General features: G+C 32.1%; 2 protein-coding genes across 2 annotated transcripts in view; one reads left to right on the top strand and one right to left on the bottom strand.

Moving 5' to 3' along the window:
• The first annotated feature begins 7,152 nt into the window (after positions 1 to 7,152).
• Positions 7,153 to 13,380, top strand: LOC111394424 (transcription factor bHLH110-like). The gene is made up of 7 exons (XM_023020252.1): positions 7,153 to 7,887; positions 8,385 to 9,060; positions 9,551 to 9,664; positions 9,872 to 9,937; positions 11,067 to 11,132; positions 11,902 to 11,961; positions 12,821 to 13,380. The coding sequence occupies exons 1-7, from the start codon at positions 7,754 to 7,756 to the stop codon at positions 12,956 to 12,958; spliced, it is 1,254 nt and encodes a 417-aa protein (XP_022876020.1). The 5' UTR covers positions 7,153 to 7,753; the 3' UTR covers positions 12,959 to 13,380.
• LOC111394140 overlaps positions 12,996 to 19,134 on the bottom strand; it is a 7,393-nt gene continuing 1,254 nt past the window's right edge. The window contains exons 3-9 of the mRNA XM_023019912.1: positions 18,430 to 18,862; positions 18,291 to 18,362; positions 18,108 to 18,207; positions 17,598 to 17,675; positions 17,089 to 17,215; positions 13,173 to 13,244; positions 12,996 to 13,008 (exon numbers count right to left, since the gene is read on the bottom strand). Of these exons, the coding sequence (XP_022875680.1) occupies positions 12,996 to 13,008; positions 13,173 to 13,244; positions 17,089 to 17,215; positions 17,598 to 17,675; positions 18,108 to 18,207; positions 18,291 to 18,362; positions 18,430 to 18,862 (895 nt within the window). The remainder of the gene's footprint in view (positions 13,009 to 13,172; positions 13,245 to 17,088; positions 17,216 to 17,597; positions 17,676 to 18,107; positions 18,208 to 18,290; positions 18,363 to 18,429; positions 18,863 to 19,134) is intronic.

Below are 19,134 nucleotides of genomic sequence, written 5' to 3'. Positions count from 1 at the left end.
TACTTATACTTTGATTCAGGTTACAAATAACCTAAAAGGACCAAAATGGTAGAAAAGATGAAATTTAGAAGAAAAGGGCAAAAAGGACCAAAATGGAAGAAACTAAAAGTTCAGGGACCAAGTTGCAAATAATCTAAAGATGAGACAAGCAATGGAATGATGATTTGAGAAAGTCAGGAGTCCACTGGGTATAATTAGAAGTCAAAAGAAGTTAAATATGATCATAACATATTCACAAATCATATTCAAACTGCATAAAGGCTTTCCAAATTTTAAGCCAGAAATTGAGATCAACTTTTAACTTAGTAAACATTTGAATTTGAAAGAGCTATTTCAAAAACATTATATCCCTATGTGTTATTTTTCCAATGCACTTTGAATTGCCTTAATTGGACATCAAGAGAAAGTTATGGCCATAATACTGAAAGTAGTCGCACAGAACATTTTGGTCGAAAATTTAGTTTCCTTATTTGGCTCAACCTCTTTTAAAAACAACTTGGCACATGGTTTTAAGCTTTAGACTGGATAGAACATGACTTTCTTGACCTCCATAACAATTTTCTCTCATATTGGATTAAAGAATTTGGCGGAGAACTAAATTCCTATGTGAAGCTGCGAAGGAACTCATTGGATTTGGCGACTTCACATCAATTATTCACGTAAATTGGTATTTTTATTGTCAAACACTTCTAGATCTAAACTTTCTTTTATGAATTTACTTTGGAATTGATTTAACTTTTACTAAAAACTTTATAGATTCAATCATATTTTTTCTATTATGGAATTGAACTAATTGTTGAATTTCAATTACAACCAACTATATTGGTGGATCATTTACTATCTTATGCATTTTGTATATGGTCGATTCTTAATTTTAGTCCAATAAACATGTGTGTAAATGGTTTACAAAAGTCTAGATCCTAGGATTACAATTGAAATTTGATTGATCTTCATTGTTAAACCTTCCGATTAGAGAGTTGGAATGAAAACCTCTAATTGAGCAAAAAGCTATGAATTATTGATGTTGATGATCCAATCCAATTAAAGGAATTCAGACGCTTCACTAATCTCGCATATTGATAATTAAATTTCATTCCAATTGACAAATTATTTTCACATAATTCACGAAATTATAGTTCGATAAATCCTTTAAACAATTCGCCCATCTCCCTGTGAAATTGACACCCCAAGCTGTGCTAAAACTATCACGTTATTCTTTGGGCGTAATCATCTTCAAGGCACGCATTGGTCTAAGGATTGTCAAAAGCCAAAGAATTTCTAGGAAGAAAGTTCTCAAACCGATATGACGGAATAATACAATCATTCTGATAAAGTGCAAGAAATCAATCTTTCTGTGGTAGTTTTTGAATGCCACTTAGTAGATAATAATAAAGAATGGTGGATGAGTACTAGAGTTACTCGCCTCATATGTAAAAATCGCTAGATATTCTTTACTTACAAGACTAGGCATCAAATAATAGAGAATACAAGAGGATTATTTTAGGCCCCATTTGATTCACTTTATTAGGAAAAATTACATTCTTAAACATAGATTTGATATCATTTCAAGCACACATTTTTTAGTAAAATAATATTACACACAAATTCAAAACTTTTCCTTATTTTTTAAACACACATTTTCCATCAATACACTATTCAAAAATACATTTTTTTTTCTAAAATAATGTGACTCAAACAAGGGCTTAATATTGTTGAATAGCTTCCAGAGTAAAGAGTTATTTTTCAATTTATCTTTACAATTGAAATTCGAGTAATATTTTTTATTATTCCAAAACATATCTGTGTAATTTCATGATGCGCGACTAAATGTCTAAACACTAATATGAAGATGGACCATATATTTTGAAGTTTTATATTAATTTCATGACTTTGATGTTAAATACTCATTTGATTTTAATGGTTGTTATAGGGGCTTATTTCAAAGTTTTTGGTCAAAACCCAATTAAATAAAAAATTCATGCAACATCTACTGCAAAAAAGACTTGGAAAACTCCAAGTGGAGATACTATTCAATCTTCTCATCCTTCTTTGCAAGAAATTACTGTTTTACATGGTAATACTAAAATTCTTGCTTCCCCTCTCAAAAGAATATCTAAAGAACAATTTGATGAATCTCAGGTTGTTGCAAAAGATATTAAAAATATCCAAGCTCAAAATAATTATACAAACATTGCTCTTCAATCTTTGTGTTCTAAACTCAACAGAATTGAAACAAATTCTGAATCAGAAGTCACTTCTAATAATTCTAAGAAAGAATTAAAAGATAGTGATGATAAAAAAAAATTTCAAATTCAAAAGCTACTATTTTTCATCCAAATAATTTAGTATCTCAATTTCAAAAGGCAGAAACTTCAAAATTGAAAACAGAAGCTCAAGTTCTCAAAGAACTTTCTATTTAATTAAAAAAGTTATCTGTTCAAAATAATATCAATATAAAATCTACTCATCCCGATTTTCTTTTTGAAGAAAAACCAAAAACTTAAAAGATTTATGATGGTTTTACCAGTGACGAGTGGAATCTCGATGGTTTAACCAAATATCAAATAATCAATCTTATTGAAGCCATGATTGTGTTATAAAACATACATAGGCAAAAGTATTAGTGCAAATAATGTTGTCCATAATATCATTATTGGTTTTACTGGACAACCTGATCAATTATCTATCTCAAGATGAAAGAGATTCAATACTCAATGCTGTCAAAACAGATGATAATGGAAACATTTTCAAAGAATAAATGGTCAAGAAATTAATGATAGTTACAATGTTTTAGCTTGTACTATTATCAAACATTTCCTTGAAACCCCTACAAATATATTACAATTCAAAATGAGATCTTAATGAATTTAAGATGTCCAAAACTTTAAGATTTCGATGGTATAAAGACATGTTTTTATCTTGTATTATGTTACGAGAAGACTGTCAATAATTCTATTGGAAAGAAAAATTTAATTCTGGACTTCTAAAGCTATTTGCTGAAAAAGTTAGAAATTCAATTCTTTATGAAGAAAGAAATCTTCAAGATCTTACTTATGGTGAAATTATCGATGTTATCAATAAAACAGGTTTAGATTTATGCAATGATATGAAACTCAAAGCAAAATTGAAATCAGATTGGTCTGAAAATCGTAAAGAATTAGGATCATTCTGTGAACAAAATGGTTTTGAAAAAAATTCTTCCCCCTTCTTCAAAATTGAAAAAGAAAAATTTTCGAAAGAAAAAATCATTTTCAAAAAGAGAATTTCAAAAGAATTATTGCAAAAATTATTCAAAGAGAAAATCTTCAAACAATTAAAATCTAAAACTGTTCGAAATGTCAAAAAACAAATCATTATTCAAACAAATGTATATATATATATATATATATATATATATATATATATATATAAATGAACAAATTTTAGCACGCAGTAACAATCATTGTAAAGTTCAATAGTAGATAGATATATATATCATTATGCTTTCCATTATAATATTGTAATTTTAATATTGCTCGAAAGAGATTATTAAGCAAAATAGGAGCATTATCTTCAAGTCTAAACAAGTATTTTTATTTCTTGAATTGATATATAAGTGGAACAATATAGAAGATTTGGGGTACTAGTGATTTTAATTAATTGAGTTTTTGTAAATTCTTCAGAGTTTGGATTGAAGTTAGATATTTAATTAGTTATATAGGCCCCGTTTGATACCCATTTTTTCCAAATTGCATTTTTCTCTCTCTTTTTTTCAACCACACATTCTTTATTAAAATAATATTACACATAAATCAAAAAAAATTCTTATTTCTTAACCACATACTTCTCATCAAGTTACTATTCTAAAATGTATTTTTACATAAAAATGACTCTCAAACACCCTCATAATTTAATTTGAAATTATCAATCTAAATAAAATTGTGTTATTTTAGTTAAAGTTGGAATCTAATTGAATACACAATCATATTAAAATACTCCATTCTTTACATTTATATAGGCTAGATTTTCTTATTTTCTTGTCCCAATTATATAGTCCTATTTATTGCTTATTTACTAATATTCTCTTATTTAATTTGCATAATTATAATAAATTTTCTCCACTTAATCTTTAAATTGTATAAATCATATTGATCAATCAAAGAGAGATTCAACAACTAAAAGAAAGATCGATTTTTTGGGATCCTTCCTTCCTTCAAACGGAAGGAAAAGAGATAGAATCAAACCAATTCCTGAAATGCCTTATAAATAAGGGTAAACTAGTAAAGTTTTTGGCAAAAATTATTTTATCAATAACATTAAGCCCATGTTTGGCTCCTATTTTGTGGGAATGAAAATGAGCGGAATAGTGTTTTTTTTAAAAATGAGTTGTTGAAAAAGAAGAAAAAGTTTTCGATTTACGTGTAATATTATTTTATGGAAGATTTTGTGGTTGAAAATAGAAGAGAGAAAAATAAAATGTAATGGAATGAAAATTAATGAGGGCCAAACAGGGACTAAATAATAATACTTAATCCGTATGAACAATAAGATCAGCCTATACAAAATGGGACGAAGGGAGTAATATTTTATTCACTCTTTATTGCTTACTTATGAAGTCGTATACTTGCATAATTTTATGAAACGTGACCAAGAAAATCGACCTAAAGGGGGTCAAAGTTCTAAACTGTCTACAACTTGCTGCGTATATCTATTAACCCTCAAGGCTTGTCTCGCTTCATTAGTATCACATATCCTAGCAAGAATGGACACATGTTAGAGTCGTTGCTATTACAAGATTGATGATCAATATAGAGATTACAACCTTTTTTTTTTTAGGGACGACAACAGGCACAATCGTCCCCCATGACACTGTGATCATTGTGGAAGAGGCTGATCAAGAGGCTTGGGTGGAAAAGGGGGTCGAAAGATCCCTTCATGGCTAAGATGATCCGACATGGATGGTAGATTAAAACCCTATCAACTGCTAAACAATCTAGCCTATTTAAGTCACCTAAAAATGAAGCTCAAAAGTCCATATTGACAAATACTATACAAGATCATTAGAATCGAGTAACAAGAATAAATTGTTTTATAATTTTAAGATCATAGAATAGTAAGATCTTAAAAATCTGGATTGAAAATTTAACAACCATTACCAAAAATACCAATACTAAACGTTTCTATTTAAAAGTTTGGGAACCATTGCTATTTAACGGTATAAGAGCATATCCAATGGTGGTGAAAAATTGGGTATATTTCGAAAATCACTTTCGCATCCCCATTTATATCCCGGTGAATTTAAATTCAAATTTTGCTTCAATAGAAGGATTTAAATTTTTTTTTTTTTTTTTTTGTCTCTTATCGATGTAAAAAAGTTTACATTTTTTTTTTAAACATTTTATGCCTAAAATTACATATTTTATTTTCTTTGCACCTATCCATTGGAGATATTTTCGACCATTTTGAAAATTTTAAATTAAACTTTAGATATGAATGATATGATCGTTGTTGAAAGTTTTCAAAATCTTGATACATGCACACCCCTTACCTTAAGAGAATGATGATGTCATAAAAATGTCAAATTGACATCATGTTGTAATCCAATGGGCTATCTATATATGTTGTCTTTATATCATATGGATATATTGTGGGTTATTTCGTTGGTCCCCTTTTATGTTTTCATGTATTTTTGTTTATTCTTCTTGTATTTATTATGTCCATCTATGATATGCTTTTTACATTGTTTTCATAAATTTTTCATTTATGTTTCAGAATTTAGATTTTTTGCACACTTGGACTATAAAACAAGAACAGGAAGGCAAAAAAAAAGTAAAAAAATAAAATATATGAGGGATTTAGAGTATCTTTTTTTAAGTTAATTTACTTATAAGTAAAAACATAAGTTTAAAATTAAAAAGCCATTTCTAGTTGGTGAAAGTAAAAGATATATAAGTTACCTAGTTGTATAATAAAAGCATCAGACTTTATTTGATAGTTGTAGTACTACAACCACTCTATTCTTGCAGCTAATAATGATAACAATTATATTGACAATTTTCATTATAATTACGAAACATAAGAAGACAATGTGATGATTCATTAATTAGCAAAATAAATGTTCATAGCTTGACAAGGAATTCAATATTTGCCTATGTTCGGCTAATCCTTATAAACGGTCAAATAACCTTTTTATTCACAAATTTTGTGGAAATCACAAATACTATTCATTTATACAAATTTATTTCTATCTATTTATAAATTCAACTGTTTATAAACACTTTCCAAATATGTGTAAATCAATTTAGCTGATACAAAATTAGAAGTTATATTTATGATTATTCGAACTTAGTAGATGTTTTACTCTGCAAGTTTAATTTTAATGAAGCAAATAAAAAACTAGTGTAAAATTATATACTGGTTCCAATTTAATTTTTTTTATTTCTTGGTTAATATTAAAACTTAAAAAAAAAAAAAAGCAACAATATACATGAATTATTGCGATTAATTTTAGAATAGTATTTATGTTCTCTCAACTAATAAAGAAAACGTTGTTTTAGTATCCCCACCGCGTGGAGCTATTGCTATTGCTATTGCTACCACCATGTCCTTCAGCACAACCACTGCTCTTTTCTCCTCCGATCCCTTCTTTCTGTTGTAGTTTTGTTCTACTAATTTTCATAGCTCGACTCAATTAAAATGAAAAAAAGGTGCCTTCAACTACAAACCTGTCTCTAATTTATCACCAACATAAAATTTCCATTACATGAAATCCAAGGCATTGATAGTTAGTGATAGAATCAAAACTTTGTGGGTAATTAATTTGCAACGGGTAAAACTACCCAAATTGCCATCATTGATCGTGAAAATGACTTTTTCTAGTAAAAAGACAAATGATCTATCCAAAATCAAAGTAAAGAATGATTTTTTTTTCATTTTTCTTTTTCTTTTGGGCTAATCATATTAACCAACAAAGAGACAAGATTATAATGATTTACAATGGCTTAATGACCAAATAATTTCTTGTCACAATTGAGTTATTAAGGGTGAAATTATCCTATGGACCCTACCTTTATTTTCATCCCTTTCCTTCCTTGGATTGAGCATTATTCCTCTCTATATTACATTTGAAGAATTAATCGTATTTATTGGACCACAAGAACATATCCAAACAGATCATCCATTCTTAGGGACACCTCTCTTCTGATTCCACTGATATACCCCGAATACAAATATAAAGACCACCAACATGTGGATATAAGATAGAGATAGAAAAAAATATAGATATAGAAAAAGAGAGAGAGAGAGAGACGGCATGGCTGCATCATTTCTCTCCACAGACTTTTGTCGAAAGCCTTGGGATCGAAGGCAGGGATATTAATCATGGCATGGAGGAACTATAATAATCTTTTTGTGATTGCAAAGCGGGGAGAGAGAGTATTTTAGTTTATATTTATAAAGTTTTTACAGAAGAAGAAAATAAAAAATTGTTTGTTGAGAGCTGAAGAGCGGTGTAGCCATTGATAAATGTTCTCTCTTCCTTTCCTTTCCTTTCCCTTCATTTCAAGGCGGCTTAAGGCAAAAGATTTAAAGAGTAAAGGTGAAACTGCATACGAAAAGGTGCTAAAAGCATAGGAGAATTGTGTATTTTATGGCTGTCACCTGAAATACTATTTCCTAGAGAGAGAGAGAGGGGAAAGATAGAGAGAGATTAGGTTTGGTTTTTAATTGTTAGTCTTGGGATTTTCAAGTGTGTTAAAAAAATTATTGCATTATAATGGATTCTGCAAATATTCATAGACTAAAAAAACATCATCCTCAAGATCATCATCAAGTTGTTGGGTCTTCTTCTTTAGCTACTTCTTGCTATGGAGTTGCAAGCACTCATTCTTGGACCCCTAACACCATTTTGTAAGTCTCTCTCTCTCTAAACTAGGAACTTTAACCAAAAAAATCCTCATCTGGGCTTTTTAGATAAACAAGTAAATCTTCTATAATGATTCTTGGTTAGCAATACTTGCTGCAGAATCATTGTGGTTTAGTATTATTATTGTTTAGTACTTGTATCTTCTCCTTGCTTTGCTTATATTCTCGTGTGATTTGATTGCACATCAAGCACAAAATATTCTTGCAGCTTATTGTTTGAAAATTTCGAGTTCCGGTGGTTCGTTTGAAATTTTAGTGCATGTATGATATAAAATAGTACACCAATAGTAGAATGAACAAAATATCTACTAATTTTTCTTTTGTAATATTACTTAGCATTGTTAATCTACTTGCATGCTAATTTTTGTTTTGTACTATAGCTTAGTAACGTTAATCTACTCGCCTAACGTGCAATATTCAAAGTTTTAGATTGGATTGTTTCGGCTTGAAATACAAGTGATTACCATAACTAATTTTTGCAGAAACTCAGATTGCTTCAATTCATATCCTATTGAAGGCATTATAAATCCGAGGCAAGCGCAGCAAAACCAGAATCCACTCTCTTCCTGGAATATTTCCATGACTCCAGAAATGGAATTATTTCATTGGGCTAATCCTACAGGAAATTTACAATCTGGAAGAATTAAGGAAGAATTTCCAGATAATTTTAACCCTAAATTCACAGAGATCTTAAACAGGCAATCATCAAGTATTGAAGATTTTCGCGTAAATCCCTCAAGCTACAGCAAGAATAATGAGCTGAGAGATTTTCCATTTAACGATCTCAGCGCAAAGCTTCTTCTTAGAACACTTTCTTCCGGAAATCTTGGAAATGGGCAGAATATTTCTCCACAAAATTTTTACTCCAACTCTTTAAGCACAGGAATTAATGGATCAACACAGAGTGGAAGGGGTTCCAGTCAGATATTTCCAAGCATAAATGTTTCCAATTTCAATCTGCAGTCGGCGCAATTAGAAAATTCAGGCAACATGGACATGAACTTGCAGGCACTAGATCACCTTACGGCTTCAAAATTTCATGGAAATTTTATGAGCCCAAATTCGCAGAATGAATTAGGCCATTACAAAGAAGGTCTTTGTTATGGCCTTGATTATATGCAGCAATCAAGCCAAATGTCAATGAATTGCCCTAATAAGGTTTGCATTTTCCTTTATTTTCTTTCACTTTCCTCCTTTTTCTCCATTGATCTTATTATTCCTTATAGATTTCTATCCCAATTATAAATACTTCCTAGTGAGGTGAAGATCTTATACATGTGGGATGAAACTGCGTCAGAAATATCTAAAACAGTACCTGGGATAAAAGCACAGCCACAGAAAGTGTTTTTCTTCTGATATATATATTTTTTCCTATTTTTATTTGAGAAAAGAAAAAAAAGCCTCTTTGCTTTTCTTTTTCTCCATTCAAATAGATTGTTATACCAAAAGGAAAGCCTTCCTTTTTCTCCATTTAAAGGCTACTTCAGCTTTATGCATTTGTATACACCTTTATATAATTATACACATTTTATTTTCAGAAAAGTTGAGTCTTTTTATTTATTTATTTATTTATTTATTTTTAAAAAAAGGATTTTGACAAGATAGCCATTATTGTTCTGATAAATTTTACTTTCTCTGGATTTTAAAGATATCACCATTAAGCAATGGAGTTGCAGAAGCAAAACGAAGCAACAGTATATTGGAGCCAAAGGCACCAAAAAAATCACGTATAGAACCACGCACTTCTTGCCCACCACTTAAGGTACAACTAATCGTTTATAAACTAATGGTGTTTTGCAATTAGACTGTGTTTATTGCAGCACAGTGATTCTATGTAGCATTATTCTTTAAGGTACAGCTAACGAATAACAAATTAATTAGAATTCATTTAAATATAATTAATTATCTGTCTATAATAATTAAGCTCAGTTTTATCATTTTTAAGACTTTCTTGAACTGAATTTATCAGGTTAGAAAAGAGAAATTGGGAGATAGAATTGCTGCTCTTCAGCAGTTAGTAGCACCTTTTGGCAAGGTAATTTTGTTTTTTCAAATCAGAATATTTTTATACATCATAATTGATAAATCCTACCTGAATCTTGTTTTTAACCTCAATTTAGCCTAAGATTTATTTTCCAATTCAAGAAATTTTATGTAGGCTTACGCCGTCATATGTTCATGTCTTGACAAATATAAACATCCTCGATTATATTTTCAAATGGAATTCAAATGGAAATGTCGATTCACCATATTGTCTAAGTTGAATATGAAAAGGTTAATATTAATAATTATAATACACGAACTTAGCAATCAAACGAGTTTTTTCTCTCCTATAGCCCTTGTTATTGAAAATTTTCCTTTTCCTTAGCCCACGAAGTCAAATTGCTTCTTAATACTAAACAAATTCTTCATTTAAAAAAATGAAAGGAGGATCAAAGGGATAAAACAAATGTAATTAGAAATCGAATAGAAAATGAAGTGATCTAAGATAAAGAGCTCACTTTAATTAAACATCAAACATATGATGGAAAAATAAACCCAATCTCCACCTTTGGTACATATTATAAATTATTCTCCTTTTTAAAAACTTAAATTCTGAAACGTGTAATTCAACTCTACATTAACTTAATAAAATCACTTGAATAGTTACTCATATCTATGCTCTATGGGCGTGCATGTTTGTTGTTCTTAAAGTAGGCAAAACTTTTACCTAAGTTACTTTTTATGTTTACAAAATATGCTTTTTCAGAAAGTAATTCTTAACCTTATGTTTGGATACAAATTTGGAATGATTTATTAATTCAAGCACAAATTCTTAATCATTACTCATTATCATTTCCACATTCATGGAATCCACTATTATTTCTTTTATAAAGTATTTATAAATTCGCCAAACGAACTTAACTTATTTTCCAAAAAAAGTAACTTCTAAACCAAGCAAACATGTTCTACATATGGCATATGAATAGTGAGACTCTAGTGTGCATGTTCCCCAGTCACAGAATCTGAAAACCATAATGTCTGGTGTACAGTTAATTTTTACTGAAAAATGAGCAGAATAATCTACATGCTTAGGACATTACTGTTACAGTTAAGATTTGGTAAAATAATTAATTACTTATATTGCATAAATTAATGTTGCATGCGGGTGGACAATATTACAGACAGACACAGCATCCGTACTTATGGAGGCCACTGGTTATATCAAATTCCTTCAAAACCAAGTCGAGGTAAGACATTCTTCTTGGATTTTGTTCTATTAAACTCATGTTTTTGTCTTATTCGTCCATAACCTATATCTATATCTATACTGATATAAATCTCCTTAATTAAGTTGCTTATGTGAAAAAGATATAAACAAAGAAGATTAGGTTATGATTATGGAAGATAAAATATAAATAAATGAAGTTTTACTATCTTTGGTAGACTAAGATCGCATGTAAACCTCTGAAGTTCTAGGATTAGTGTTTCCGAAAGTCTGCAAAACATTTTGAAACTAGCCAAAAGTTTTCTTAATTTTTATATTCCTTAAGAAAAATCGGAAACTTTATTTACACTTTAGGGTGTATTTTACTAAAGTAGTTGAAAACTCAATTCCATTAAGCATTGTACTTAGTGTAGACTTTGTAGTGGATTGCAACTAATTAAGAATTGATTTATTTGTGGGGCTTATCTAAAAAATTAGCTTAATTGCATGCTTTGACCTTTATATTACAAAAAAAGTAACAACTTTTAGGAATTAACGTTAGTAGGTTTTTTATTCACCATTTAGGCCTTGAAGGAAAAAATTGTACCAACCTAAGATCATAAAACTTGACCAAATTTCCATAAACTGAATTCTGAACTTTTGGTAAAACAAATGCTTTGCTATATTTCCACAATTGACAATTTGCAATTTTACTTAAATTTTGTCGTAAATTTACATTGTCTTCTGTAATTTTATTTTCCTTAAAAAGGATGGTTTTTTACTTTGCTAATATTTGGACTTGTTTAATGCAGACTCTAAGTGTCCCATACATGAAGTCATCAAGGAATAAGACCAGCAGAGCAACAAAAGGGGTAAGAAATGAAGTGAACAAATCTTTCTCAAAAACCAGCGACAGTATATATGAATTAAATGCAGTTGATCTCTTGAAATTTATTCATAGACCTTCGTTTTGTTTGAGTTCAACCTATCATCACACAGAGATATTTGTCTCTGTATGTATGCAAAATAAAACACATGGTACAAATTTAGCAACACTTTTTTAATTGAGTATGATATATTATACATTCTTGATCCATGCAATTAGAGAGAGTAAAAAACTTGATAAAATTGTTATTTCTCACCTTAAAATTAATGAGAATATGGGATCCTTTGTTTGAACCTGGTACATAGTAAAAATGTACATCATTTGATCTTGGCATATCTTCTCTATATCATTCCAATTCTATGGGATGTAACCGAAGGTACATGTTCTCGTGGCATATTATTATCCCTTATTTGGCTAATTTTTATAAATTATTTATAATCGGTTAAATCACTTTTTATCCACATATTTTGTAAGATTCACGAGTATTATCCACTTAACAACTACTCAATTCTCTCTATATATGTTTTAAATCATTTATAAACACTCCACACATGCTTGTACTCTCATATTTTTCATAATGTCAAAAAAATTAGCAATATGAAATATGCTTCAATTTGATGTACTGCAAATGGAGCATGTACATGTGAGATTTATCCTAAAATTCGTTAATGATAGTATTAAGTCTTCATTAAAAGTCAAATCTTACGTTGTGATTCAATCCAAGTTATAGTCCACTCATGGCATGTCCGCAATACTGCACAACATTAGATAAGATGTTAGTCTATTTTTATGTTTTAAAATGATTTTATGTCATTAATATATCCCTCTCCTAATATATATATCAGGTTTCCACTGATGACGAGAACGAAGAACCAAAGCGAGATCTTAGAAGTCGAGGGCTGTGTTTGGTGCCCTTGTCATCCTTATCGTATATAACTGACGGTGTTGGCGGAGCTGTTTGGCCACAGCCTCACTTCAACTGATCCACCTAGCTACTGTTTGAATAACAGCCCCATATATTTACAACTTTTGACTGCATTTAGGGCAAGATAAAGAATCATGCTTACCAGATGCCTTGATATAATATTGAAATAATGCCACGTCATATTCCATCATTGGACTGTTTTAAACACAGTCAGTTTTTCATCAAATTATCTGCTGCCACCTCGGATTATGTCTTTGCATCTATTAAATTACTTCTGGCAAAGTGGCAAAATTCCAAGATCAAAGAGAACCCTACTGTTCATTGATGGAGCAAACTTGGTCATCCTACAATAAAGGAGAAAAGAAGATCTAGGAATGGACCAAGTTTGATCCAATAATAGTTCAGGTTTGTGTAATCTAGTACCATGCTTCCATTTGATATTTTGTGTAACCTATTTTAATATATCTCTTATTACCAGTACTAAGGTTTTATGTTGTTTTATTTATTACATCAGAATTAAGAGCATGTTTCATGAGTCGACACTTTTGATCGATTTTTCTCACAAAAGATGGGTTTGTTAATTATTTTACATATTTTTGACTTGAGTAATTTCATTAGTGTTGGATTTTTTATACCCAATAAATCTTGAGTTATGATGTTAACATGGGCTAATATTATTTCATAGGCATAGGCCGATGAATGAAATAAGTCCAACAACCAAATCTATGAGCTACACTCGGCCCAATTGTATTCCCTTATGAATGACTTGAATCTTGGCCCGTTTACCCCATTAATGGTCCAACTTAAAGCCTAACCCTAGAGTCTATATATGGCTATAACCCTAACCACTTTCTTATGATGTATTGTGTGATTTTGAGAGAAGAAAAAGAGAATCCCAGCTACCCCCTTTGTATGAGAAAAAAGGTCTCTAGAAGTATCCAGAACGCTTGTATAACGTCTACAATTGGTGGTTCCTTCATAGTATACTTTTGTGGTGTCTTCTCTTAGTCTTTGTGGCCACAAATCATCATCTTTTCTTGTCCTACGTGGGTAAGATTGAATAACAACTAAGGTGAATCAATTGGTTGGATTTGGAGTCGATTGGACTGGTTGTTGTTTGAGAAAGGTGTGTTGAACTGTGCCCGAAAATCACCGATTTGAAGATTTTTCAAGAGAGCTTCCGCAAAAATTGGTATCAGAGCTTCAAGGTGGTGGTTTTGGCTCTTGAAACATACCAAAAACGTCCAGAAATCGTAGCAGAAATCAGATCGAAGAAGCTGTCCAAAAACTGTCAAAATCAGTCTCCGTTTTTTGCATTTTCTGATCAATCCAAAAGGAGGTTGGGGAAACGGAGACCACTGGCATGACGTGCAAGAGGAGGCGCACCCTGCAGGAAGGCGCGTGACGGTCAAATCCTGCGCGTGTGGCAGCGCGTGTGGCCCACGCGCAGAAAGGAAGAGACACACATGAGCGGGAATTTCAAGGAGGTCCCTTCAGACAGTTTGTTCCTCATATTATTTCTAACATTTTTTGTATTGAAAGTTTTCTGTTTCAAGGTACGCAGTAGAATCTAGACAGCATTGTTCTTCGAGCATTCAGGACTCAATCGTGATTTTTTAGTTGCTGCAGTTTTCAGAGACTTTAGGATGAATAGTCATAATCCTGAAGTGGTGAATTCGCGTCTCTCGATATTTACGGACCTTCAGAGGTGGTCCGCTCGGTATCGTATTCTTTGCCTTTTATTATTACAATTAAAATATTATTATGGGAATTATTTATTTTTCGCATTAGAAGTCATCATGTAGGATGACGTTAGGTTTAGGGTTACCGTGAAGGAGTAACCATTGTTTGTTACTAGACCTAGAAATTATATGTTAATTAACTATCTAAATTCTATGTGAATTTGTCACCAATTTTTTCTACACCGATAAAATTGCATGTGACCTTAGGAAAGTTTACTTACTATTTTGCGTGAATTATATGTCAATACTTTGCTTGTGGTCATTATTTGGTATTGTTGGCATGTATAGGTCTAAGGCGAGTGCGAAAAATAAAATATGTTTTAATTGTGGTAAAATTTGGGCATAGTTGAAAAAGATTGTCCTAGAATGATAATAAAAGAAAAGATAAGAATAGAGACGAGACGAATGTAACTTTAGGGTCGAGTAGTGATCCTAGTGATATTTATTGAGAGAATAAACTTGGTTACTGCATTGTATTTGTGTGTAATCCTTTCTGCATGTATGTGGTCACTTAATTATGTTGTAATATTGATGTTACAGTTTCAATATGTTTGATGTGTGTAATTGCATGAATTAGAGTGACTTATTACTTTGTGTAATATGTTTACATGCATAGTGGGTTATGTTTTGTGGCGTACTCTATTTCCTCTGTGAGTGGTGTGAGAGTGTGGTAGTGAGAAGAAAGTTGGGCAGTCGTTTCTCTCCTTTATCTTTGCGAGCCTGTGTGGTTTGTGAGATTATGTGAGGCAGTCATGTTCGGGTTATATTCTTCCTCTTTGTGATCCTTCTTTGTGAATGTTGTGAAGTAACCGACTCTTTCTTCGATTTTTCTTTGTGAGTGCCACCTTCGCTGTTTTCTTTATGGATTTTTGGAGCTTTGGTGATTGGAGTAACATTTGTGGTCACCGAAAGGTGTTGTTTTGCCGCAGTGAGTTTGTGATGCATTAGCAGTGAGTTGGATGTCTTTTGGTAAGGTGGAGTATAGATGCCTAGGGGTACATGGTGGTTTGTACCGGAGATGTGGAGTGTGACATTTGGATCACGAGTGGAGATGTGATCAAATGTCTAGAATCTTTTATCTGGAAAGAGACCCTGATCAGGTGAAGTGTGAGAGAGGCACTTTTATCACTTCTGTGAGCTGGAGACCTATTATCAACGTAGGTTGGGAGAAGTGATGTGGAGATAGAGAATTATCCCATGGATTGGACTTAGGATCTATTGTAACTTGCCAGTTAAACATGAGTTGAGTGATCTGTCTAGTGAGCTTGGTGGGCGATGAGAGGAGATATGTGTTCTCGAGGCGTAAGCAATATGGAATGGGATAGGATAAGTGTAGTGAGATCTTTTCTTAGGGTCATTTATGCATGTGTTGCATATGTGGTTGACCATCGTTTGATTGACTTGGTGTTAATCTATGGTTCTCTGTGAACATTTTTATGAAAAGATCTATGTGTGTTATCCTATAGTATATCGTCATCGCACGTCTATTTGCTCTTGGTTGTTTAATGTTAAATATTTGCTTCTACTTGGGTGCTTTTGACCTTAGCCCCAGTGAATACATGGAGCAGATATGGTATGTGTTTCAAGTTGGAAGCACGAGGTAAGGTCTGTGATCCAATTTTATTGGTTACCTTGATTATGCAAGTGCTAACTTTGTGTTTTAATTGCTTGCAGATTTACTGGGCATTACAATGGAAATTTGTTGGATTTTTGATACCCAATAAATCCCGGGTTATGATATTAACGTAGGTTAATATTATTTCATAGGCATAGGCCGATGAATGAAATAAGTTCAACAACCAGGTCCATGAGCAACACCCGGCCCAATTGTATTCCGTTATGGATGGCTTGAATCTTGGCCCGTTTATCCCTTTAATGGTCCAACTTAAAGCCTAACCCTAGAGTGTATATAAATTACTATAACCCTAGCCACTTTCTTATGATGTATTGTGTGATTTTGAGAGAAGAAAAAAAGAATCCAGGCTACCCCCTTTGTGTGATAAAAAAGGTCTCTAGAAGTGTCCAGAACGCTTGTATAACGTGTGCAATTTGTGGTTCCTTCATAGTATACCTTTGTAGTGTCTTTTTCTAGCCTTTGTGGCCACAAATCATCATCATTTCTTGTCCTACATGGGTAAGATTGAATAGCAACCAAGTTGAATCAATTGGTTGTGGTTTGGAGTTGATTGGATTGGTTGTTGATTGAGAAAGATGCGTTGGACTAAGTCCGAAAATCACCGATTTGAAGATCTTTCAAGAGAGCTTCTGCAACAATTAGGTTTGTGAATGAAATCGATTTTGTATAGATGTTACACCTAAGGATGTGAATATTTTGTCGAAACCAATGCCATGCTGGTTGATTGGGAAATTCTCGTACAGAAAGACCAAAACGAAGGTTGGTCGGAAAGTCTTCAAATTTTATGGATTGAAAGAGAATGGAAGGTACGTCACCCTCAATAGAGGAGGACTACGCTCCACTCTGCACAAAACCACAATGTTATATTGCTGGTTATTCGAACTATTAGAATAAAATTGAATAAACTCGTACAAAATGTTTATATCAAATATTACAACTTAAGACACAACCAAAGGCATCTTAAATATCAATGATCTAGGGTTCAGAACATTGCATCCCTCTATACAAAACAGAAACCTCAACTCAAACCCTAAATGGCTAAATCAACACTACTTCTATAGACCATAATGCATCAAACCTGAAACCAAACACTACTCTCACAAAGAATCATAAAGACTCAAGTTTCATTTCAGGCCGGCCCTGATATTTTGGAGGTTTTATACCAATTCCAAGTATGGGGCCCCTTGAAATTACAAAAACAGTAATTTAAAACCTTTGAATGTCTAAATTAAATTTACTCTTCTAGACTTTTTTGATAGAGAGTCAACAATTAGACTATTACAAGCAATCTATTTTAGAATTTCTTTTTCAATAGATACCATGACCACATTCAATCTTTCTTGGGACATTGGTGATCAAAAATAGGATTTTATCAATTTCAACTTTGAGAAGCTTCTCTTGACAGATAAAACCGTAACTGGTATAATCAATAATATTCTATAAGCAATTCATACATTTGGAAAATAGTCCATCATTTCCATGTAGTCCAACTAGGGATGTCAACGAGCCGAAATTTTAGGCTCAAGCTCGGTTCGGATAAAATGTTCGAGCTTTTTTTTTGGGGCCCGAGTGGGGCTAAGCAAAAGCTCGGCAAAAATAATTAGGCTCAATCCGAGCTCTCGGCTCATGTTTTGTTTGGTTTTGGATTATTTTTTTTGGCAGCCTCGCTGCCTTAATTGACTGATTTTTTTTTTTTTGGTTAACACAATTAAGGCAGCAGCGTGCTGCCTTGTAATTTATTTTTTATTTTTTTTTATTTTTTGTATTTTTTTTAAATATAGGCTCGTGAGCCCGAGCAAGCGAGCCACACGGGCCGACTCGGGCTTTACCGGGCACCCCAAAATGGGGCTTGGTCCGAACTTCGACTCGGTTCTCACGAGCCTCAAGCTGAGCGGACTCGAGCTTTTTCAAAGCTAAGCTACGAGCAGCCTGAGCCGATGAGCCCAATTGCCATCCCTAAGTCCAACAATTTAATCGCCTTTTTTAGTCTCTTTTGGCAAACTATTTCTCACAATTTGTAGCTCAGAAAATAACTCCGATCCATCAATGTCAGAATCAATGTCATGTTTCAAAAATTCTTCGAGCTTATCACACCAACATTTCAAACAACTATCATTTGTATTCTGCAATTTTTTTAAATCAAACAAAAACTTTCATATTTTGAATTTTGTCACTAAGGTAATTATGATGAATTTCTTTTTCTTGAATACGACGGATGTGTTTCCTCAAAAATAGATCGAATTCTGCAATCATTTCAATTAGACATGAAAAACTCCCATTATCTTTTTCATAAATTTTCTCATTAGTCCCCCAAAATGCCAAATTATTCTTACATGGAAAGCTAACAATAGAAACTTTCCTCACAAAAACTTCTCTCCAATGTTCTCTATCTTTGTTGATTAGATCTTGCACGGCTTTATCAATTGTTAAATTCTGTTGTAATCTCCTTTCTAATTCAATCCATCTTCTCATGTTATGCATGTGTCCATTACTAGTTTCATGACTTTTAAGCCTAAATCTAAGATTTTGCCAGTAATTGATTCGTTCATTAGCTAAGAATACTGTTTCCTTCTTGCTTAAACAACTTAAAACAAAAGCAAAATAAATTATCCATTGAAATTGAGTAGACCAACCATTTTTTTATCACTCTTCTCACCACTTGCTAAATGCCAAATAGAATATGTGGACAAGAAATGTCTATTTTTTGAATCTTTTGGAAAAGTAAAACCGTCCTCCCTAGGGGGACCTCTTTTCCCTAAGAAGTCTATCAAGCTTTGATCAATTTCCCAGATCACTAATGTTGAAATGGAAAGGTACACATTTTTCAATTTCCTCCAAATTTTCTTGCTCATGATC

Source organism: Olea europaea, chromosome 5, assembly GCF_002742605.1.
Source record: "Olea europaea var. sylvestris chromosome 5, O_europaea_v1, whole genome shotgun sequence".
Lineage (NCBI taxonomy): Eukaryota > Viridiplantae > Streptophyta > Magnoliopsida > Lamiales > Oleaceae > Olea > Olea europaea.
Note: the sequence above shows the minus strand (reverse complement) of the source record. Positions and strands in the feature narration are given on the sequence as shown.

Excerpts from the sequence above, each read along its gene's own strand:
- LOC111394424 (XM_023020252.1), top strand. The coding sequence starts at position 7,754 with ATGGATTCTGCAAATATTCATAGACTAAAAAAACATCATCCTCAAGAT. Across the intron at positions 7,888-8,384 it reads TGGACCCCTAACACCATTTT|AAACTCAGATTGCTTCAATT; the intron begins GTAAGTCTCTCT and ends TAATTTTTGCAG. Across the intron at positions 9,061-9,550 it reads CAATGAATTGCCCTAATAAG|ATATCACCATTAAGCAATGG; the intron begins GTTTGCATTTTC and ends TGGATTTTAAAG.